The sequence below is a fragment of the Solanum dulcamara genome, chromosome 7, assembly GCF_947179165.1.
Source record: "Solanum dulcamara chromosome 7, daSolDulc1.2, whole genome shotgun sequence".
NCBI lineage: Eukaryota > Viridiplantae > Streptophyta > Magnoliopsida > Solanales > Solanaceae > Solanum > Solanum dulcamara.
In genome coordinates this window covers 71,272,935-71,296,885 of record NC_077243.1, presented here as the reverse complement: position 1 = coordinate 71,296,885, position 23,951 = coordinate 71,272,935, and the positions used below count along the sequence as shown (strand labels likewise).

The 23,951-nt window shown below is 35.8% G+C and overlaps 1 protein-coding gene across 1 annotated transcript; it reads left to right on the top strand.

Annotated features, from left to right (window-relative positions):
- The first annotated feature begins 1,490 nt into the window (after positions 1 to 1,490).
- On the top strand, positions 1,491 to 22,439 carry LOC129893970 (casein kinase II subunit alpha-2). Its single transcript, XM_055969433.1, has 10 exons — positions 1,491 to 1,903; positions 6,485 to 6,614; positions 7,335 to 7,529; positions 18,267 to 18,424; positions 19,489 to 19,579; positions 19,740 to 19,805; positions 20,140 to 20,222; positions 21,217 to 21,280; positions 21,397 to 21,465; positions 21,989 to 22,439. Exons 1-10 carry the CDS (start codon positions 1,818 to 1,820, stop codon positions 22,046 to 22,048), a joined length of 1,002 nt encoding a protein of 333 aa, XP_055825408.1. The 5' UTR covers positions 1,491 to 1,817; the 3' UTR covers positions 22,049 to 22,439.
- The last annotated feature ends 1,512 nt before the right edge of the window (positions 22,440 to 23,951 follow it).

Here is a 23,951-nt window from a genome sequence, read left to right as displayed (position 1 = left end):
GCAATTCTAGAATCAAAAATCAAAATTAAGAAATTTACAATGAAAATCTATACCTGGATCTAATTTTTCTACCCTTTTTTTTGGGGGGGGGGGGTTTCCACATTGCTTTTGAAAGACGAAGATACATCATTCTTCGACTTCTCCTTTTTAGAATTCTGCTTCGCCATATTTAATTGATCCTTTATTGGTTCAGATCTGATTTGTGTTAAAGCATTTTCAACAACATTATGAAGACAATCAGTATTATGCATGTCTAATTGGGTAATACCAATAGTAAATAAAGGTGCATCATCCATATGTATCAGAAGTAAGAAGATACAAAAAAAAATTAAAATAGAATAACTGAAGATGAAGAAGAACGAAAATTACCTATAGAGTAAAAGGAAGTTGAGATTGAGTGGAGAGAGAACTGATTTTGAAATTCAAAATGGTAATTAACTGCAGTGATTTGAGGGAGTGAAATTAGGAAGAGATCGAGTGAAAATAGGAAAGAAAATCTTGTCTTGGGTTTCAAGAGTGATGTATCCGGATGAAGGTGAGTTTTGAATATAAATAGGAATTTTTGAAATATTTTAGAATAAAAGGGAATAATAGTAAATATAATAAGTAATGAAGTGTAGTTAAGTAATTTTTCCTAACTTTAAAACCTCAACACAAAAATGGCCCAAAACACATCAAACTTCAGGAAAACATAATACAAAATACAAAACTAGCATATACAATAAGAAAAACTTAGTCAAGTTGAAGAAGAAGCAAAATTGTAAAAGTCTATTTGGATTGGCTTTTGACTTATAACGTATAAATCAAAAGCCATAAGTCAGAAATTTTAATTTTTGACTTTTGACTTATTTTTATAATTTTGGCATAAAAGCAATTTTTTTATTTTACCCAAATACTATAAAATTGTTTAAAAATTATTTTGAGTTAAAAATAGCTAAAATAAGTCAATCCAAATAGGCTCTAAAATTACTATATTCAAACGCCTCTGGACGAGAACGGTAACAACAACAACAATGACGGGGGCTAGTGTGATTCAAGCGGCATAGCAGTTGCATTGGCAAAGATACTTTGGTCAACAACTCTTTATTAAATGAGAACATGAACATACATTAAACACTAGAGATATCTAAGATAAAAGTAAAAACACCAATCTATTTGAAAAAAAATCCGTGCAAGAACTTTGTCACGTTATTATTAAAAATAAAATTTGCCCCATTTCATAGGCTATAAGGATGTAAATAAAAGATGGAGCTACATGAATTACAAAAAGTTCATATATGAGTTGTATATTTAAATAAGAATCAATTATAAATTTCACATCCATTACTATATTTTTTCTAAATTCCTTTAATTTGAAGATTGATTGAGATAAAATCTGTGCATAATATCCTCTCTAAATGTCATTTAATAGAACTACGAATATCTTATGACTAAATATATTTTTCAAAATTAAACTCCCAAAAAAACCCACTAATCTTAGAAAGTACCCATTAGGCAATTGGCATGGACCACTAAAGATAATTTTAGGGCTCAGGTTCAGACCCAAATTCCCTGTCCAGTATATCCAACTTCACACCCAAAACTGGATCCCCAAAATCAAATGTTGGACTGCATAGTAGTGTACAATCGCCGTTGATTACACCACGGCGGTGGCTTCACATGGAAGATGCGCTCAATTTCTCCTTCGTATCTCTTTAGTGTGCGTTGTCCTTGTTGCTTATCGTGCTCCACTTGCGTCACCTCCTGATTCAGTCGCCGGAAATTTCATCACTTTTAATAAGATCAACAGCTCCAAACTGGAGATTGACGGTAAAATTATGTCGAAAGCTCGTGTTTACACCGATGTCAATGTGCTTCGCCCTAGGGAATATTGGGATTATGAAGCCCTTACTGTACAATGGGGGTAATTATTTTCTGCTTCTTTTTGGCTCTAATTACTTAGTAATTGATGATTGAAGTTATGTTTGTTTATTATGATATCTCGGTTAATCCTTTTATTATTATTATTATTATTATTGGGAGAAGCCCTTTAATTGTTAGTATTGTACAGAACTTTTATATTAAAAGATAATTATGTAGTATCAGTCAGGAACCAAATTCATTAAGCCAAACTGACTAGTATGGATTGAGACATAGTTGATTGATTAATTATTGAAGGGATTATGAAGCGCTTAGGGGTAGTTTGGTAGCAGGTTAGAGTTACACAAGTATTAGTAATGTAGGAATTAGTTAGAGAGAATTTTATGTTTTATGTTATGCTGGTATTAGTTATGCATGGTTTAAGTATACATATATTAGTTATTCCATTATTTACTTGCATAAAATAATATATAGATTCGGTCATAACTTATATATGTATTAGTTATGCGGATTTTTAAATTGCAAACCAAACACCGTATTAATTTTATACATTAATAACTTGCCTCCTAACCAGCTGCCAAACATGGTATTAGTTATTCACCTCTTAATAAATGAATAAATTGCTTCATTACTAGCTACCAAACGACCCCTTAATGAACAATGGGAGTAATTTTAATGCTTCTTTTTCATCTCTAATCACCTAGTATTGATTATTATAATTATGTAGTTAATAATTTTGTATATTATGATGTGTCATATTACCATCTCTGCTCCCCTGACCCCACAATTAATGCTTCGTTTTATTGGAATAACCCCTTTAAGTGTTAGATTGAGAACCTTACTTTTTTTAGAGCTTTAAGAGACATTTATTTAGTATAGAGAACTAATCAAGTCAGAACTAATCAGGCCCTTCCCCGGACCCCGCGCATAGCGGGAGCTTAGTGCACCGGGCTGCCCTTTTTTTTAGAGAACTAATCAAGTCAGAATATGGCATAATGGATATGAAGGATTCATATAGTTGATTGACTAGTATGGGTTAATGCATAGATGATTGAATGGTAGATTAATTGCTGAAGACAATTTCAGGTGCTTTTAGTATGGGTGCTGGTTTTGCTGGTAATCTCCTAATCTTAATGGACATAACCAAAAGAAAGCCTTTTATTTCACATTTGGGGAACTTGCCTCTGATGTGAAATTCATGCAAGGAGAGAACTCTCCAGTCTTCCACTTACACTAGCTTTCATGATTATTTCTTAGCTAGATGGAAGCCTATTGCTTCAGGGATGGGTTCCCAAACTTACAATGTTTTCATTACTGACATTTATAAACATTTAGAATAAGCTGGAGACTGATATATTGCAAAAGTATTCACGTATGCAACTGATAAAAAAAAGAATTATGCATGTATGCGATATTTCTTTTCATTTCTGGAGGCTGATGCCTCGCTATTGTCTGTTTGCACAAATCCTTGCGCCATTTTTATTTAGAATTATATCATGTTGCGTACTCTATATTAAGACAAAGAAATTTGAAGATGGCTATTGAGATCATCTCTTGCTAAACTGGTTAGCATATGTTTTTCTTGAATAATTATGGTCAATGTTCTTTTATTCCTGATAAGGTAGGATAAAAATTATTACCAAGGTGGTATAACAATTGCATCAGAACAGGAATCTCGAATCTATCTTGCCATAACATACAACTTCCTAGCTTATCTAGAAAGTCAATATGCTGGTTCATATCCTCAATCAGGCCCTCCTTACACCCAAATTATAAATTATGAATACACTTCTAAAAGAAATGCGACTCTTTTTATCTTCAAAGCATCTCTTGTTTCTTTCCAGCCATAGGGTCCATAGGATGCATAGTGGAATTGTTCTCCATATCTGTTTAAGCTTGTTCGTTGTTTTCTGATTCTGCCAGCAATCCAACAAGCTGTTAGACATTTCCTGACATCACCCATGTTACACCGCAAATACTCCAAAAGAAATTCCTGCACTACCTTGAGAAGTTGCAATGAAGTAGAAGGTGATTAACAGTCTCCTGAGCTTCTTCACATAGAAAATACCTGCTTCCCGGTGCAACTCCTCTCTTTTGGAGTTTGTCATGGGTCAAACAGGCCCCAAAGAAGTGGGAAGCTTAGTCTTCCAAAGCATTTTTCATGGCCATGATACCTCCCATTACCGCTCTGTTTCTGTAATGCTCTATAACTGCTCTTTACAGAGAATGTTTTATCACTGCTTGCTAGCCAGATCAAAGAAATTCTCACTGCTCGCTAAACAGATCGAATAATCCACCTTATCCTCAACTATAACTGTATCGATCAACTGCTATAAGAATTGGAAGAATTCTTCAAGTCCACATTTTTAGCTTTCTCCTAGAATTTTTGCCACCCTGCGCTTGAGTAGAATTCAGCCAGAAATCCGTCCTTGTTAGTAGAACAATTACACATTGTTGGAAATTTTGTTTTAAGGCACTTATTCCCTACCCAAAAATCTTTCATGAATTTAATCTTGCAACTATTTCCCACCTCTACTCTTGTACTTCTGTTATTCTGCCCACAGTTTGCAAATTCTTCTCCAAAATCCACCTCTGGCCATTTCCTTTCCCAAGAGAATTGGTTTCTCCTAGAATTCAGTTTCTTTTCCACACTAGAGGGGATTGGAGAAAATAGCCTCATGTATGTAGGATTCCATCCAAAACACGTTTACTAAGGTAAATTTTCCTTCAAAAGATGAATATTTCCTCCATGAAGTTACTTGTGTGTATGCTTATCTAAGTGGGTGTTTGGATATAAGAATTATGAAATTTGAAAAAAAGTACTTCCTCTATCCCATTTTATGTGGCACCCTTTCCTTTTTAGTCCATCCCAAAAAATGTCATCTTACAATAATTAAAAACAATTTAACTTTAAAATTTTTCTTTGACCCTTAATGAAATGATTTATAACCACACAAATATCTAGAGATTGTTCTGGCCACAAGTTTCAAAAGTCTTTCTTCTTTTCTAAAACACAGTGCCAAGTCAAATGGTGCCGCATAAAATGGGACAGAGGGATAAGTATTTATCTTCAAGTTGAAAATGGTTTTTGGAAATCGGAGTTGTGTTTGGAACATGAATACAAATTGGAGTTGTTTTTGAATTTTTGTGAGTGATTTGGAACAAAAATTGTGAAAACAACTTTTCGGAGTTTCCCCTTCTCCCCTCTCCTGATGGTCCAATTCTTCTGATCTCTTCATAGCTTTATTCTTCCTTCCTTCCAAGCTTCCAAATACATCCTTATTCCATTTTTAATGTCATTTTCAGCAATATTAGCCTCTTAGCAGTTAGCTGACAAAGCATCAGGTTTTCCTTCTACATTATAAGAGTTCCACCATTTATCTACCCATCTCAATGAACCCCTGTGCTCAAATCACATATTCTTGAACTTGATTATCCTTTCCCCTTTTCCCATTCTCCACATTCAAGAATAGTAGGATAGTGATCTGACGTTGTTCTGGCCAACACTCTTTGGTTTAAAAATTTGAATTACTCATTCCATGTCTCATCAAAAGAAATCTATCCAGCCTAGAAACTCTGTGATTATAAGTGCCTCTGAACCATGTAAAAATGTGCCTCTATGAAGTGGAAGATCAACCAAAGAAAGGTCATTTTTAATTCTGGAGAACGTTCTTTTTGATCTTGTATTTCTTACCCTCCCCAGTTTCTCGTCTTTGAATCTGTTTGTATTGAAATCTCCCCTTACTGCACATGGACTAATAATCAGCCCATTAATAACAGCTATTTCTTTCCACAGCTTCTTGCTCAATGTCACGTCGCAAGGCCCATGTACTCTAGTAAATGCAATTTGGAGCGTGTGTTAGTTTCTTCCATCATAACAGTGTCAGAACATTGTCAAATAGTTTTTTTCTTCTGACTGTTAAAAGGGTATCATATGAAATGTCCAGAAACCAGTAGGTACTGTGGGGAATTTTACAAGGGGTAGCTCCATCACATATTGTGTAATGAGCTCAAAAAATCAACCATGGCCTCTATATCATTTGCAATTGCCATGTTACACCAAAAAACACTTGGGATAACCATATGTACTTAGTACTTACTACAGATTCTTATTTGCTTTCAAAATCCTTGCATTCCTTTCCTTCCAAATAGTCCACCATCCTTATATTGTCAATAACCTTATCATTGCACTTCCATCTCCTTTTGTCGCAAAAAACAATGATGCCTTCAGATCCTTTCTGAGTTACTTGCTATATGTACAGATTTTTATAACCATTTCATTTGGCCTTATGTCATTGGTTATGCATTTACTTGAGTAAAAAACAATTCAAGAGAAACTATAAAAACCTTTTCTCGCAAAAGAGAGGAGTATGTAGGTTGTTAATCTAAGTCCTGTGATATTTTGCTTCTCAAGTTCCAAGTCCTCTGATGTCTTGGAATCACATCACTGGGCTTCCTTTGACAATTAAATCTTACTTCAGCAAATGGTGTTAGGATGATGGTACCAGTTATTTCATTAGATTTTGTTTCAGTTCAGAATCCTTTCTTTGACTAGTTCAACTTAATTAAACTCAAAGATATTGTATTATTCTCATTAAACCTTCCTTCTGTTTTATTATTCCAGTGATCAGGATGACTATGAGGTTGTTCGAAAAGTTGGAAGAGGAAAATATAGTGAAGTTTTTGAAGGTATAAATGTTAACAGCAATGAGAAGTGCATAATCAAGATCCTGAAACCTGTTAAGAAGAAAAAGGTATGAGTTCTTTATTTTCACCTTAGGTTACTGGTACTTTATGTAACAGGTGGACTACATTGTGTTTCTATGAGCAACATTGATTAGGCAAATGTCACGTGTTCAAACCTGCAGACAACAGTCTGGTGTTTAAGTGGAGAAGGTTTAATGGGTGGGTACATTATCCACTGAATTTGGACCATGCACCAACTGGGCTTTAAGGATTTGTCAGTTATAAAAAATAAAAAATAAAAAGATTCTGCATCACAAAGAAATTTAATTGTAAAATTGGTTATTTCCTGTCTTGTATAATGTTGCTGTTGCCTTGTATACCATACCACAGAGTACTTTCTGCTAACCTAACATTTGATGAAAATCATCTATGATAACAGCCTTATAGAGAAGTTGTATCTATCTTATGAAACTCGTCTATGGTCAAATTAAATCTGTTTATATGTGTTGATTTACTGTCTAGGCATATCGGGGAAGTAGGTAGCTTTTGCTCATGTGGAGCTCTGTAAAAAGTTATATGTATGTAAAGTGGGTTGCTTCAGTCATGTTGAATATGTAAAATATAGGTCAATTTTTTATTGAGTTTATTTTAGTCAGTTTGGTATCATTATGTATCCGCTGGTGAATCTTTTTTCTATCTTCTCTCGTCTCTAATTTTGAACTTCAACCAAATGGTTTAATTGCTTTTGTGTACATACTTTTGAACTGTTATTGATGGTATTTGTGTAGATCAAGAGAGAGATCAAAATCTTGCAGAACCTCTGTGGCGGACCAAATGTTGTCAAACTCCTTGATATTGTCAGAGACCAGCACTCAAAAACTCCAAGCTTAATTTTTGAGTATGTGAACAGTACAGATTTCAAAGTACTATACCCAACATTAACGGATTATGACATACGCTACTACATATATGAGCTTCTCAAGGTAAAGGGATATCCATTTGATTGCGGGCAATATTTCTGGTCCCTCAATGTCTCCCTTGTTTCAGTTTCCTTCTTTCTTTCATATGACTGAACATATAAGTTTTATGCATGTCTTGTTATTATCTAGCTGTAGGTTTGCCTATCCCATACGACTTTTTATGTTTGACAAGGGAGTTCCCTCCATTTTGTTTTATGCAGAATCACTCTTTTTATCAGAGATAAGGTTTTGGAAGCACTTGAACATTTTGTAGATGTATTCTCATTTTCTTTTGATGGAATCTACTAAGTAAATTCCTTAGCATTTATGTGACTAACACAGTTATAGAAGGCAGACTTTGTAATTTGTAATTTATAATTTGTAATTATGTCCTTGCCCCAAATTAAAAGTGAATTCTTATAACAAGAGCTTTATGGATTACAACAACAACATATCCAGTGTAATTCCACAATTTTGGGGAGGGTGGTGTGTACGCGAATCTTACCCCTACCTTGTGAAGGTAGAAAGACTGTTTTCGATAGAGTATAGACCATTGACTCAAGTAACGCATTCCAAAGCAGCAACAAATGCAGGAATGAAGAAGACATGTTGAAAATAATGGAAAAAAGCAACAACAAATAATATGCTAATCGAAGTAAAGGAAATAACACCCTTCGGTGTGGCCCAGTGGTTTGGGCTTGGGACTTTCATGTTGGAGGTCTCAAGTTTGAAACCCTTTGCCAGTAAAAGTAGGGGTTTTGCCTTCTGGGTCAAGTTCGTCGCATCGGGCTTGCATAGTGCGGGTTATCTTTTTTGTGTGGTTTGTGAGCTATTGCATAGGAATGAGGGTTTTACCCTGTGTGCACCCAAAGGTAACGGCTGCGGGTTTTCTTTGTCATAAAACAAGTAAAGGAAACAACAACATACCCGGTCTAATCCTACTAGTAGGGTCTAGGGAGGGTTGTATGTACGCAACCTTGCCCCTTACCTTGTGAAGGTAGAGAATCTATTTTCGATAAATCCTCGGCTCAAGTAAAGCATAACAAAGTCGTGGAAAGGAATTAGAGTAGTGAAGAAGTCAAGCTGAAAATAATGGAGAAGAGAACGATACCAACAACAAATAATACGATATCTGAAGTAAAGGAAAAAAAATTAATAATAAAATCGAAGGATAAGGATAACTAGACAATGCTTGACTACTTACTAACTTTCTACCCTAATTCGCAACTTCTATATCCTCTTATTAAGGTCATACATACCCTTAGTAAGTTGTAGGTGATGGTCTTGTCTAGTCACCTATTTTTGATACTTCTTCGTCCTACCTCTACTTCTCTTGACACCCACCATAGCCAAACTCTCACACGTCCTCATTGGCGCACATGTGCATCTTCTCTTCACATGCCCAAACCAACTCATCCTCACCTCCCTCATTTTGTCCACCATGGAGGCCTCTCCCACCTTGTCCCTAATATCTCCATTCCTAATTCTATCTCTCTAGTATGTCCATACATTCATCTCAACATCCGCATTTCTACTACTTTTATCTTATGAACATGCGGGTTCTTGATTAGCTAACACTCAGGTCTCATTTGTTTTTATTAAGATTAAGACGTCTGAATCTGCATGTGCATATGAATATTAAGATGTGCATTAAGATTAAGACGTCTGAATTTGAATGTACATCTGAATATTAAGATGTTACGTTATTAAGATCTGAATATTAAATTGTTAAGATTTTTTACAAATTGTTTTCATTAACCCTTTTTATTACAGTAAAATGAAGAAAATATTTATTAAATAATACTAACCTTTATGTACTCATTCCACTCACTATTAGAAATCAGAATAGTATTGGTTGTTGGATCATAAATATTGTCATTCTTTTTAGTTATTGAAAACCAAGTTTGATATTTTATTTAGATAATCATAACGATTCTTCATCTGTCTTTGGGTAACAACAAATCCATGATAGGTTTTCAGAGCTATTTTAACCTTATTCCATGAGTTTGGCTTCAAACTACTTCCAAGTCTCCTGTTTAAGGATATTTCTTGAATAAAATTTTCTAAAAAAGTCTTATCTACCCCAAATTCTTCCAAATCACTCTTGAATTTTCACTAGATTATTCCATGCTACAACATACAACATACACAGTGAAATCCCACAAGTGGGGTCTTGGATTGTTTCATAGTTGAAATATAAAATATAATAAATATAACATATGAACAGATGCAACAAAAAATAACTAAACAAAGACGATCAAAATGATTAAAAAGATTAAAAAACGAAGTTTTTTTTCATATTAAGAATATAGAAGCAAAAACTAATCTAGTTGTAGTATGTTATGAAATTTCTTCTTTTTACTACTCTCTGATTCACATGTATTGGAGATTAAAATACAATAGCAGTAATAATAATATATCTGGTGTAATCTCACAAGTAGATTTGATCATTCCAGAGCGAGTTTGAGAGTTTGAAGAACAAAGAGTCTCAATAAAATTAGTGACCTAAAATAAAATTCTAATAAAAGGCCTCAAGTATATCATAGTTCAACAATAATAATATATCTAGTGTAATCTCACAAATGGTTTGATCATACAAACTCTCAATAAAATTAGTGGCCTAAAACAAAATTTTAATAAAACAACTCAAGTATGTACATAATTCAACAATGATAATACATCTAGTGTAATCTCACAAGTGAATTTGATGATCGAAGAGTCTCAATAAACTTAATGGCCTAAGACCAAATTCTAATAAGAAACCCCAAACATGTATACGTAGTTATTGTTCTTAATCATAGCTAGTAATTTTTCGCTCAAAACTTTGATAAACATCAATACACCCCATAAAAATTGTTAATATTAAAATAATACTTGTAAAGATTATGAAAACTTACCACTTCAAGAGGAAGAAATTGGTGTTTGATTGAAAAAAGAGAGGAAGAAAGTTTGTAGCAGTGAGAATAAAGTCATGCAAAGAGGGAGAGAGGCAAGGCGTTTCATTGTTCTTTTATAGCGTTTTAATAAGTGTGAAGATTGTGAAGACTCTCCTACAGATTTGATTCATTTAGATCTTTTCAAATCCATTAAGAGGCTTTTTTAAAAAAAATTGGAGTTCATGGGCTGAATCTGAATGGTTCAGATTCAGACCTAAAATCTTTTCAAATCCATTAAGAGGCTTTTTTAAAAAAAATTGGAGTTCATGGGCTGAATCTGAATGGTTCAGATTCAGACCTAAAAACCAAACGCAATTAATGGGCTGAATCTGAATGATTAAGATTCAGACCTTCATTAAGTGCAAACAAATAAGGCCTAAATGTCTAGATCTGAATGATTAAGATTAAGATTAAGACCTTGATTAAGTGCAAACAAATGAGGCCTCAGCCTCATACAACATAGTTGACCTGACAACCACTTTATTTAACTTACCTTTAAGTCCTTGGTGGAACATTCTTATCACACAAGACATGACACTGGATGCGAGCCTCCATTTCATTCACACTACTCCCATGCAATGTGTAACATCATCAGTACTCTCTCTGTTTCCTTGAATTATTGACCTAAGATACTCGAAACTTCCTTTCTGGGAGAACACTTGTGTATTAATCCTCACTTGCACATTTGCCATGTGAGTGATGTCATTGAACTTGCACTCCTAGTACTTTGTCTTATTCCTGCTCAACCTGAACCCTCTAGATTTTAGGGTTTGTTTGTAAACCTCTAGCTTATTTTAACTCCGCCGCGAGTCTCATCAAAGATGCTATGTCATTTGCAAGTAGCATACATCATGCCACCTCTCCTTGTATATCCCATGTCATTCATCCATTAATAAGACATAAAAACGAACTAAGAGTTGATACCTAATGCAACCCCATCACGATAGGAAAGTGTTCTGAGTCTCCTGCCAAAAGGAATGTGCATCTCTAGATGAGGTTTGTGACCGGCAATCTCTTGAGAATATGCCTTATTTCAGACAATTTTGTGAGTTTTAACTTTTAATAGCTTTTCATATGCACTTCAATCTTCTCAGTCATGAAAGAAATCATGTGTGATGTTGGTGTTATGTTAACATTTGCTATTTAAATTTGATTTCCTCAGTGAGGTGCCATGGTGTATGCTTTTCACGGACGACATAGTCTTGATCGATGAGACCCGTAGCGGACTTAACGCTAAGCTGGAGAATTGGAGACATACCTTGGAGTCTAAAGGGTTTACGCTGAGTAGGTCCAAGACAGAGTACTTAGAGTGCAAGTTCAGTGAGACACCTCAGGAGGTTGGCGCGGAAGTTAGGCTTGGTGACTAGGCCATCCAAAAGAAAAGTAGTTTCAAGTACCTTGGGTCTATCATGCAAGGCAGTGGGGAGATTGACGATGATGTCACACATTGTATTGGGGCAGGGTGGATGAAATGGAGGATCGCTTCCGGTGTGCTATGTGACAAGAAGGTGCCACCACAACTTAAGGGCAAGTTCTACAAAGTGGTGGTTAGACCAGCTATGTTATATGGGGCGGAGTGTTGGCCAGTTAAGGTCTCTCACGTCCAAAAGAAAGTTGCCGAGATGAGAATGTTGAGATGGATGTGTGGGCATACCAGAAGCGACAGGATTAGAAATGAGGTTATTCGAGACAAGGTAAGAGTAGCCTCGATGGAAGACAAGATGCGGGAAATGCGACTGAGATGGTTTGGGCATGTGAAGAGCAGAGACACAGATGCCCCAGTGTGGAGGTGTGAGAGGTTGGCCATGGATGGTTTTAGAAGAGGTAGGGGTAGGCCGAAGAAATATTGGGGAGAGGTGATTAGACAGGACATGACGCATTTACAACTTACCGATGACATGACCTTAGATAGGAGGGTGTGGAGGACCCACATTAGGGTAGAAGGCTAGTTCATAGTCTCGTTATTCTTATTAGTAGGCGCATTAGCGCACCATAATTTCTTGTGGTCCGATTTCTGTTATTATCTATTACTTTCTGTACTTTGATTGCTCTATTTTATCTGTGTTGCTTTCGTTATTTGCTTTTTCATATCGCTTTGAACTTCTTATCCTTATCTGACCTCTTTTTATGCTTTTACTGAACTGAGGGTCTTTCGAAAACAGCCGTCCTACCTTGGTAGTAGTAAGTTCTGCGTACACTTTACCTTCCCCAGACCTCACGTTGTGAGATTTCACTGGGTTGTTGTTGTCTTTATTTTATGATGGGTCCTTTGGTTCAAGTTACTATTCACATGGAGTTACTTGGAGAAGGAGGTTGATAACTATAAAAGCATAACCCTTGTTTGGGGTTTGTGTTGCTCAAATCCTTTAACATCCTTGTCACACGCTCGTGTCCCTCCAACACAGTTTGGGATCGGTGTCAGATCCACAGTGGATTTGAGCAGGTCTTTAACCTGCTCATTTATTAACTTAATCTATTTTGACTCGCCCAATTTGATCCTTCTAAAAGTTGGGTTGAATAATTAGTTTGAATTGACCCATGTGGGTTGGGTTATGGCCTATCCTATGGCCCATTCTTTGGCCCATCCTATGGCTCATTCTTTAGCCCATCTTGACTCAATTCATCTAGGATTGATGACCGCTCATTTATTAACTCAACCCATTTTGGTCCGTCCAAATTTAGCCCTACTTGCTCATTTGACACCTCTAGCTTTGACTACATCGATGGACAAGAAGTATAGGTTGATGAGTATTTGGTTTGATTTTGTGTTTATGTGATATATATTATATAAGAATTTAATTTTATCGGCTTTAATTTAATAACTCAATTAATTATACCCACAAATCTTATCCACAAATCTATACCCACAAATCTTAAATTTTATATGATGAAGTATCTGATATAGATCTACCCCTTTATTGGATACCTGGACCTGTATCCAAGCAACATAGGATTTATATCACCTTGTTAATCAAAATATAAGTTATGTTTGAACAATCTTAAATAACTAATTGCTACATATATTGTATACTGTCTCTGTTTTAATTTGTTTGTCCTACTTTTCTTTTTAGTCCGTTTCAAAAATGAATGTCTCTTTCCTTTTTTGGCAACCCTTCAATTTCAACTTTGCACATGACATGTTTAAGACCACAAACATTTTGGTACATTTGACATATCTTTAATTTAAGACCACAAGATTCTAAAGTCTTCTTTACTTTTTTTAACTCCATGCCAAGTCAAAACAGGGCAAACAAATTGAAGTGTAGGGAGTATTTATTAGGTGTATCCCATATGCGGATCCACCTCTCTGTATCCTAAAATTTATTCAACAAATTCGACCTCTAGATGTGCACTCAGATAGGTCCTGAGAAACATAGTTTGGGGTACATTGGCTGGTTTTTAGACTATCTGAAGAATGTCAAATAGACAAACGAATTTCACAAGGCATTATTTCAATGTAAAGTAATCTTCAACTTAGAAATTGCAGCTATTTTAGGAGATAAGTGTGAAGGATAAGTGAAAAGATGGGTAATGAAGTACTCAAAGAACTGCATGTACCTAAGGAACATGCATAGCTATCCATTTTACTGTGTCTATGAGGATAGGGTTAAAATATCCATCATCACTACGGTTTCATGCTTCTGCTAGTGCTAACTCTCTTGGTACTCTTGGTTGTCATAACTGCTCAATGCATTGGAGTTACCTATGCCATAATTGCTTAATTCATTAGAGCACTGGGTATGTTGTTGTTGTTTCTTAACACATTAGAGTTGAATAGTATTTTTCAGTTTGATCCTTGGAATTGATTTTTTCCTAAGACGTACAATAGATACGTATTTGTATCAAGAGGCAAGGGCCAAGCCCCAATACTGGGATCCTACTTCTCTACCTTGAAGGTTGAAGCTATGTTGTCATTGCACATACGTTGCAATTTACTTGAGCAGAAAGCTGCCTAGGTTTTAAGATGACAGGCATTGAGAGGACTAGTGGTGGAATCAGTGTTATTAAAAACGATGAAGTGACAGGCTATCGCTTTATTGCCTTGGAGTGACGCAATGGTGAAGAAGCGAGCGCTTCTGGTATTGAAGCGAGAAGCTTGCCTTTACTAAAGCGAGAAAAAAGCTCGCTTAAGCGAGGTTAGCTTTAACTAATTTTTTTACTCTGTAAAAACACTTATGGACTTCTTTCCAAACATTTCCTTCTTGTTGTACAACTGCTGCTGCGACTTTTGTGTGACTTGCGATTCTCAGCGTATCGTCAGTTTTTCATCTCCTCTTCTTCTTCTTTTCTTTCTCTGTTGCAATCCTGCTGATAGGATTTTCCATTTTAACGTGCTGTTTTGTAATGCTATTGTAGGTCGCGTTCTGCAATACTGTTTTTTTAATTATTGATTTGCAATATTAGCTTCTCTGCTACTGCACTACTCTGTTTTTCTTTTTCGCCACTGCAAATTTTTCTCTACTTTGTATATCTTTCTCTGTGACTGTTATGCTCTATTTTTTTTTTCTGATTTGCAATATAAGCTTCTCTGCTACTGTGCTGCAACTCTTTTTTTTTTGCTGTTCTGTGATCTGTGTCTGTTTCTTTTTCTCGCTGTTCTGTCTCTGTTTTATTTGCTGTTCTGTGATCTTTCTCTGTTTTTTTTTCTCGCTGTTCTGCTTATGTTTATTTCTTTTTTTTTGTTTTTGGCTGTTCTGTGACTTTTGTCTCTGTTTTCACTGTTCAGTTTTTTCTTGTACTAAATTCTATTTTCTTATTCAATGGCTCTAAAAAGAGATCCAACTTGGGCTCTAATGGGCAGTAACACAAGTCAAATGTGTTTTTTTTGTGACGTGACATACAATGGCGGAATATTTTGTCACAAGAAACATTTGATTGGTGGTTATAAAGATGTTAAAGCATGTCCAAAAGTCAAATTTTGTGAAGGAAGAAATCAAAGAGTATTTTACCCTAAAAATGAGTTTAAAACTCAAATGAACCATGAAGCATCCTTGGTTAATCTTGTTGATGATAATGAAGTTAAAGTGAGTATGCCAATGGGGCTCCCTCAAAATGTCAAAGAAAGCCTTCAGCTAGTGGAAGATCACTTGAGTTTTAAACTCTTTTTTCCCCCTAAAATACTCTCTGATTTCTTCCTTCACAAAATCTGGGACTTTTGGACATACTTTAACATCTTTATACCATCAATTAGATGTTTTTTGTGACGAAATATTCCGCCATTGTATGTCACATCACAAAAGACACATTTGACTTTTGTGTTACTGCCCATTGGAGTTCCATACGTCCAAACTGGATCTCTTTTTTGTGCCATTGAATAAGAAAATAAAATTTAGTACAAGAAAAACTGACCAGTGAAAATAGAGACAGCAGTCACATAACAGGAAAAAAACAGAGATAGAATCGCGAAAAAAACATAACATATCACAGAATAACGAAAAAAAGATATTGAACAGTGAAAAAACAACCAGAACAGAAAAAATAGAGTATTGCAGAGAGTTTATATTGCAAATTAGAAAAAAAGAGCATAACACTCATAGAAAAAGATATACAAAGTAGAGAAGAAATTGTAGTGGCAAAAAAAAAACTGAGTAGTGCAATAGCAAAGAAGCTTAGATTGCAAATCAGGAAAAAAACAGAGTATTGCAGAACGCGACCTACCGTAGCATTACAAAACAAGTTGAAAATCCTATCAGCAGGATCACAGAAGAGAAAAAGAGATGAAAAAACTTATCTTGCGCTTGCATTCGTTGGAAGAGCGTAGTGCAGTCGTTGGAATAGAGTCGCAGCGGCAGTCGCACAAAAGAGGAAAATGTTTGGAAAGAAGTCCATAAGTGTTTTTACAGAATTAAAAAAATCCTAGTTAATGCTAACCATGCTTAAGCGATCCTTTTTTCACTTTTAATAAAGGCATGCTTCTCGCCTCAGTCTCAGAAGCGCTCACTTCTTCACCATTGGGTCGCTCCAAGGCAATAAATCGATAGCATGTCACTTCGCTCTTTTAGAAGCGCTTCATTGCTTTTAATAATGCAGGATCAACGCTTAGCCCATTTTATTTGCCTTAGTATTGGATGAATTGACGTAACAAATCCAAGGCGAGGAGCCATGGTCTATGTTTTTTGCAGACATGGACAAGTCCCATGGCGGAGTCAATGCTAAGGTTTGGAGAGAGACCCTAGAGTCTAAAAGGTTCAGGTTGAGCAAGACCAAGACAAAATATTTGAAGTGCAAGTTTAGTGACGTAATGCATGGGGCTAACTTGGAAGTGAGACTTGATTCACAAGCCATCCAAAAAAGAGGATGCTTCAGGTATCTTCGGTCCATTATTCAAGGAAATGGAGAGATTGACGAGGATGTAACTCACCATATTGCTGCAGGATGGATGAGTTGGAAGTTCGCATCCAGAGTCTTGGGTGATAAGAAGGCGTCACCATAACTTAAGGTAAATTCTATAGAACGGTGGTTAAGCTTACTATATTATTAGGCACAGAGTGTTAGCAATTAAGGACTCTCACGTTCAAAAAATGAAACTTGTGGAAATGAGGATGTTGCGATGGATGTGTGGACATACTAGGAGAGATAGGATTGGTAATAAGGATATTCGGGACAAGTTGAAAGTGGCATCGGTGGAGGACAAGATGTGGTAAGCGGACTGAGATGGTTCGGGCATGTGAAGAGGATATGCATAGATGCCCCAGTATGGAGGTGTGAGAGGTTGGCTATGGATAGTTTCTAGAGAGGTAGAGGGAGGCTGAAGAAGTATTGTGGAGAGTTGATTAGACAGGATATGACACAATTCCAGCTAACTGAGGATATGGCCTTAGATAGGAGATTGTGGAAAGCACGGATTAGGGTAGAAAATTGGTAGATGGTAGTGTGTTGTCTTGGTATTCGTCCATACTAGTACTGTTAGTATTGCTAGTATTGCTCTTGTAGTTTTGTCCTTCGACTTCTATTACGATCTGTTGTTTCTTGTACTTCGAATATCATATTATTTTGTTGCAGTTACTATTCTGGATGCTTTGTTATGCTTTCACTACTGTTTATTCTTTTTCTGGACTATTTTTTCTTGAACCAAGGATCTATTAGAAACTACCTTTCTACCTCTATTGTAGGGGTAAGGTCCGTGTACACTCCACCCTCTCATACTCCACTTTGTGGGACTACACTGGATATGTTGTTGTATTCCTGGTGTACATAAGAAAGAAAATGAATTTCCTGAGCCTTCCTGTACTGTAGATGGTTGGTGTGGAGTAGGGACCTTAAGTTCAAATATTCGTAGTGTTTGTTGTTTCTAAACTGACTTATACCTGAAAAGTACACATGTATCTTTTTCATCCAGAATGTTCTTTTCCCTGTAGTGTATTATTTTTTCTGTTTCGTTTTTTTTTCTTCCGTTGTGGTTGGTAAGGGTATAAAAGGAGAAAAAAGATGGACCTTTTATTCTCTGAGTTCAATGTAACAACTGTTTCGTCCTTTAAATTTTAAGTCAACTAGGTCTTGCAGTCATCAGTAGTATTAACAAAAAAACCCATAAGGAAAGAAGTTAGTTTTTTGGGCTGGTGGGGGTAGAGGAAATAAGTTCCTTCAACCTGTGATGACCTCCATTTTAGAAGTCTGTTTCAGTTGTATATTGGTGCTTAACGGAAACCTTCTTTAGACTAGCAAGTTGATAAACAAAATAACTCATAGTTCATGCTCTGTCTTAATGTTGCACTATTTATGACAATAAAGCTTCTTATAACAGTTGTTTAGTTCACCGTTGGCCTATTCCTTGTGTATATTACGTGGAGGAAAAGGGAATTGAAACTTCTTTATGAACCTGCAGGCACTAGACTATTGCCATTCTCAGGGAATAATGCACAGAGACGTCAAGCCACATAATGTAATGATAGACCATGAGTTGCGGAAGCTTCGCTTGATAGACTGGGGTCTTGCTGAATTTTACCATCCAGGAAAGGAATATAATGTCCGTGTGGCTTCAAGGTAAGGCACTTTTGCTAAAACTGATTGGTGGAATTGGTGCAGTTGCTTTGCCAAAAGTAGGTCTTATTTACTGTTTCTTATTGTAAATGTCTCTCTCTATTTTTCCTCTACAAACTGTCCTCTGGGAAATTTGAGCTTGTAGTTTGAACACAAGTTATTCCTGTAGGTCTTTGTTAAGTTAGCTGTTTAGTTATGGACTACACTGCCTCAGATAACATAAGATATTCATCAGTTATGTGGGTTGGCTTTTGGATTTTGTATTTTTCAAATTTCCATCTCAAAATGTTTATGATGCTACTTCCCAACCATGAGGTCGTGAGTGACTCCTTCAAAAGGAACTTCGCTCACTTTGATATGCTAGCAGAAATAGGCTGCTAGGCTTCACTATATCTACTCTTAGGGTTCATTTGGTATGATGTATAAGGGAAATAATCATTATATATAATTTATTGAACTTTATCCAATGTTTGGTTGTAATTTAAATCACGAATAACTTAATTCTTGTAGAACTTAATAAACAATGAATCCATGAATAAGTAGTACCTAAAGGACAAAACTGTCATTATCTTTTTCCTAGACACCAATGAAGGCCAAACACGCATGAGTATAATTGTAAACCCATTACTTTTTAGTTTACAAAATAAATAAATATTTTGAATGATATATTGTTGCAATGAACCAAACACCTAACAAGAAATAGTATCTGTATTACTAATCCTTGCATTACTAATACCTACGTAACTAATACATTGCCAAGAGGAGCTCTTTGCAGTGTAACCTTTTAATGGAATGTACCCTTTCCAGCTTGTAAGTTTGCTGGACTTGACAAAAGAATTTACAAACTGCTCTCCATGAATCCATAAATGATGCTAGAGCAGTCAATCTTTTCTTGGAGAAAGTTAGAAAATATTCAAGGTTAAATGAGAACCAGTGTAAGGTTAAGTTGGATTACGGTACATAATTTATCCAAATATTTAGTGGCCATTGGTTTGATTTTATCCCCTCTTCTTGGTCTAGAAAAGGCTATCACAACAAGTTTGAATATGTTTTTTTTTGTTTTTCAGATACTTCAAGGGCCCTGAACTTCTTGTTGACTTGCAAGACTATGACTATTCTTTGGACATGTGGAGCCTTGGATGCATGTTTGCAGGAATGGTAAGACGCTTTAAGCCAATCATGGTGCTTCATCCATTTTCCTAGATCCAAGGTTTTGGGCCTTCTGAAATTAGATCCACAAGTGTTCAGAGATTGCATTGTGTATTGGTTTTTTTCATCTTGTTAATTGTGCTTAATAGGCGTGTTCTTCTTTATGTAGATCTTCCGCAAGGAGCCTTTCTTCTATGGCCATGATAACCAGGATCAGCTTGTCAAAATTGCTAAGGTAACCTGTTTGGCTACAGCTTTTGCTCATGCAATCTCCTCGTTGTGTCTTTTCTGGATCAGAATCTGGTTCAACGAGGTCTTTGTCCCAAATGTTATCCCTTTGCATGCCTTGAAACAAATTCTGCAACTAGGTCAATGGTCTATAATAATTTTGATGTTAGGTTCATCTAGTTACGTCGATCAGTAGAGTAGTCAGTTGTTTGAAAGAGAGGAAATGTTATCAGGTGCAAGTAGATCTTACCTAATCAATTGGAGTTGATGAAAGGAAATCTTATCAGGTGCAAGTAGATCTTACCTAATCAATTGGAGTTGATGGAGAATTATCTTTTTAGGTACTTGGAACTGATGAGTTGAATGCATATTTGCACAAGTATCAACTAGAGCTTGATCCTCAGCTGGAGGCGATGGTTGGTAGGTATGTTTCGGGCTCTGATCTTTAACCTTGTTAATAGTTCAGCACCAATCAGAAATCTATTGAAATGAATTGCTTGCTCAATTCCTTTTTACTCTCTCTGTTCACTTTTACTTGTCCACTATTCCAAAAATAGATTTTCATTTTTACTTATCACTTTTAACATATAAAGAAATTTATTCCATGTTTCACCCTTAGCATTAATTACTTATTTCCCTAATCATTTTCCAAGACTTAATACTAAATATCAATTAATAGAGTATTGTTGTAAAATAACCATGTCAATTATTGTTTTGTTAATGGGTGTGCGAAGTTCAAATGTGACAATTAAAAATGAATGGAGGGAGTAATATAAATGGTTGATCCTTATAAAAAAAACTAAAAAAATTCACACGGTTGACTTTTTTAGAACCTAGGATAAAGTTTGAATGATTTATTATACTCGAGTTTGGTAGACATATGTTATGGTGAGAGTTGGACAAGTTGAAAAAGATATAGAGATTTAGAGCAGTTAAAACACATTTGACACTCTGAACAATATTGCAGTTGATATTTAAGGAAATAGTTCTTTATTTTTATAAATATACTAGTTACTAAAAATTCTTGCAACCCTGCACACAGCCTCTCTACCCTAAAAAAAGGTAGGGGTAAGGTCGGTGTACATCCTATCCTCCCCGACCCCACTTGTGGGATTACACTAGGTATGTTGTTTTCCTTGTTTGTATACTAACACTGAAATAGTAAGCAAGTCAAAGAAAAGGAGGGAGGGAGGGAGTATAAAATCAACTGTGAGCTGCAACTGGATAGCGTTGCTGACTTACTGAGATAATATCATAGCTAGCTTTGACAGAAATGTGGAAGTAGCTGGTTGGTCAAACAAAACTACATAATTCTTACTGAAATAAGTTTCTCCAGTTAGCTTTCACAGAATTGTGGCATATCTGATTGCAGTCAAAATGTATGCTATTGATGCTTAATATAATCACTTCCCCTGCAGACACAGTAGGAAGCCATGGTCCAAATTTATTAATGCAGATAATCAGCATTTAGTATCACCAGAGGTATGTGCCTTTCAATCTGTAGTAATTTGGTTAGATAAAACCACTTTGGCTTAACTTGCTATAACAAATAATCTTTGCTCAGAATTTGGTACTTTGATTTTGAGGTGTAATTGCAGGCTATAGATTTTCTCGACAAGCTTCTCCGTTATGATCATCAGGATAGACTTACAGCAAAAGAAGCAATGGTAATTCCATATAATTTGAGCTGCTATTTTTGGGTCATAAATTCTGTTTTGCCTATGCTTTGCCTGTGTAACCAAATGCATATTGTTGTTTCCAAGTATAGAAGCAAGGGATTAGGTGACTTTTGAAAACCTACAGCATTAGGACCAGGCTATGAATGTCAACTACAATTAAAGTTTTAAACAAGACGATGCCCAGGAAAGAGATTATATGGGGAAAGGTGTAGGAGAAGAATAGTAACTAACTAGATCGAGGTTCCTGGAATTTAACCAACTTTTTTCTTTGTTTCCTGTGTGTGGAATATGTCTTAAACCATACCTTTGTAGGTTTTATCGCCTCATCATGATATGGCATCTTTATTTTGTTGCACTCCGCGTGTGTTTATGGTATATATACACAGGTGTTTTGCACATGTGTGTGTCTAAATATACTATTTTTACTAGTGCATTTGATATCATGTGTCTGTATTTGTTCTCAGATTTCTGGCATAAGCCTGATATCTAGTTTTCTCTCCCTGTTTTGTAGGCTCATCCTTATTTCTTGCAAGTGAGGGCTGCAGAGAATAGCAGGATGAGGACGCAATAGATCTTACTTTGTGAAAAAGAAGCTTATGGTGTAATGTTAGCATATATTGTTATCTTCATCTATTTGGGATTAGGGTATGGCAGAAGTGGCAGAAGTTCATCATGGAACATTTCATGAGCAATTGGTTTCATCGGTTTACCCCTCATGGCCTTTTTCACTCTGCTTTTTATGAATCGTCTTGCATTAACCCTTTTGGATCCAAAGTCAATCTTCAACATGTAGAGTGTAATGTTTGAGAATCGAAATATACTGAGAAGCTTTACCTGCCAAGTTGCCCATTGCCTAGACAAAGGCAATATATTCTATGGTTGTGTATGTTTTAACTCGAGATATGATCTTTAGTTTCCTTGTCTCTGGGTTGTTTGGAATGATTGGTAAAAGATTACCTGGAGACCTATGGTACTGTCAGACTTCAGTTTTATGGTATTATAGTGTATTTGGTATGGAGAAAAAATGTTTTCTAAATTTTCTCGTCAATTTTTAGAAAAATATTTTCCTTAGAAAAATAAGTTCCTTAAATATGAGGAAATGTCCTACCTCATGAAAGCAGGAAAAGCACGTTTCATAAATGGCATGCCCTATTAATTGTTTCTCCCCACCTTCCAACACACCCACCTCCTCCCCCCGTAGTGTTTGCCTAGATTGTATAAAATGTTCCGGGGATAATATTTTTCTCCATATTTTTAAGATAGTCTTTTTTGGTGAAATATTTTCTTTCATACCAAAACACACACTAGCCTGAAAAAGTAGAATGCCGTAACTTATTTGGTTAGAAGGAATTGAAGGAACAAGGTGAGCGATGTCTTCTATCCATGTCAATATTGTCAAATCTAAAATTGGACAAAAAAGATACAAGGCTTTACACATTCTAGTTAAACACCACAGCCTTCTGTGTTTTTCCTTTAGCACATGCAATGCCCCAAAGCTGATGTTGTTACCAATTAGCACAGTGGAAAGTTCCTCTTTTGTATCCAAGTTAAGACCTTAGTCCAGATATGTTTGGCAAAGAAACAGTCCACGAACAAGAGCGTTCTTTAGACTCATGGCACTGTCGACATAAAGAGCAAGCCATTTGATCAGTCTAGCTATCAAATGCTAGGAGCTTACCATGGAAATGCAATCACATAGTTAGTACTGCCTTTGGTGTAGCATGATTTTGGAACATTAGGTTCTTCCACCTCACAATCACAGCTTGATTGTGTAGCAAATAAATTTGTCTAAGAAGGATCTTCCCAGGCTTGAATTCAACGAGTACTTTAGCTAAAATACCTCTAGCTGCTATAGAAATGTAGTTTGTGAGATAAATCCCAACAAGTTTTGGTAATTGCAGTTTTATTCCATGTGAATATTTTATCAAGTTTAGAGCTCCTGTGGCTTTAGGCAAGCAAACCCTGGACCGAGCTATCAGAGATTTCCTAGTGATCTCATTGGCCCCAGACCATATGTAGCTTCTACAATAGTCATCAATCAACTTCAGGACTTAAAGATGGAATAATAAATAACTGTGCCTAATAAGCTTAAGATAATTAAACTAAAGTATCAGTGTTCACAGACACCTATCTTGAGTGGAGCCACTTTTGCATCAGAATTAGAAAATAAACGGAAAATATTTTTCCATGAGAAATGTGGTTTCTTATTTATTTTCTGGTGTTTGATTAGTAAGCAGAAAATATTATCTCAAAGATATTTATATATAATCTATTCAAACACTATTGGAGTAGCTAGGGTGGGGGGTAGGAGGTGTGCTTGGTGGTGTGTTGGGGGCTATGGAGGGTGGGGTTTGTTGGAGAACATAGAGAAGATAATTCTTGTGGAATGCTATTTATGAAACTTGTTTTGCCTACTTTTACAAAGTCATTTTTCTCGTTGTTGCATTCAGCATGAAGGAAAATGCTTTTCTTTG

Coding starts and splice junctions, on each gene's coding strand:
- LOC129893970 (XM_055969433.1), top strand. CDS start 1,818: ATGTCGAAAGCTCGTGTTTACACCGATGTCAATGTGCTTCGCCCTAGG. Junction 7,530..18,266: donor ACATATATGAGCTTCTCAAG/GTAAAGGGATAT, acceptor ATGAACCTGCAG/GCACTAGACTATTGCCATTC. Junction 19,580..19,739: donor GATGCATGTTTGCAGGAATG/GTAAGACGCTTT, acceptor TTCTTTATGTAG/ATCTTCCGCAAGGAGCCTTT.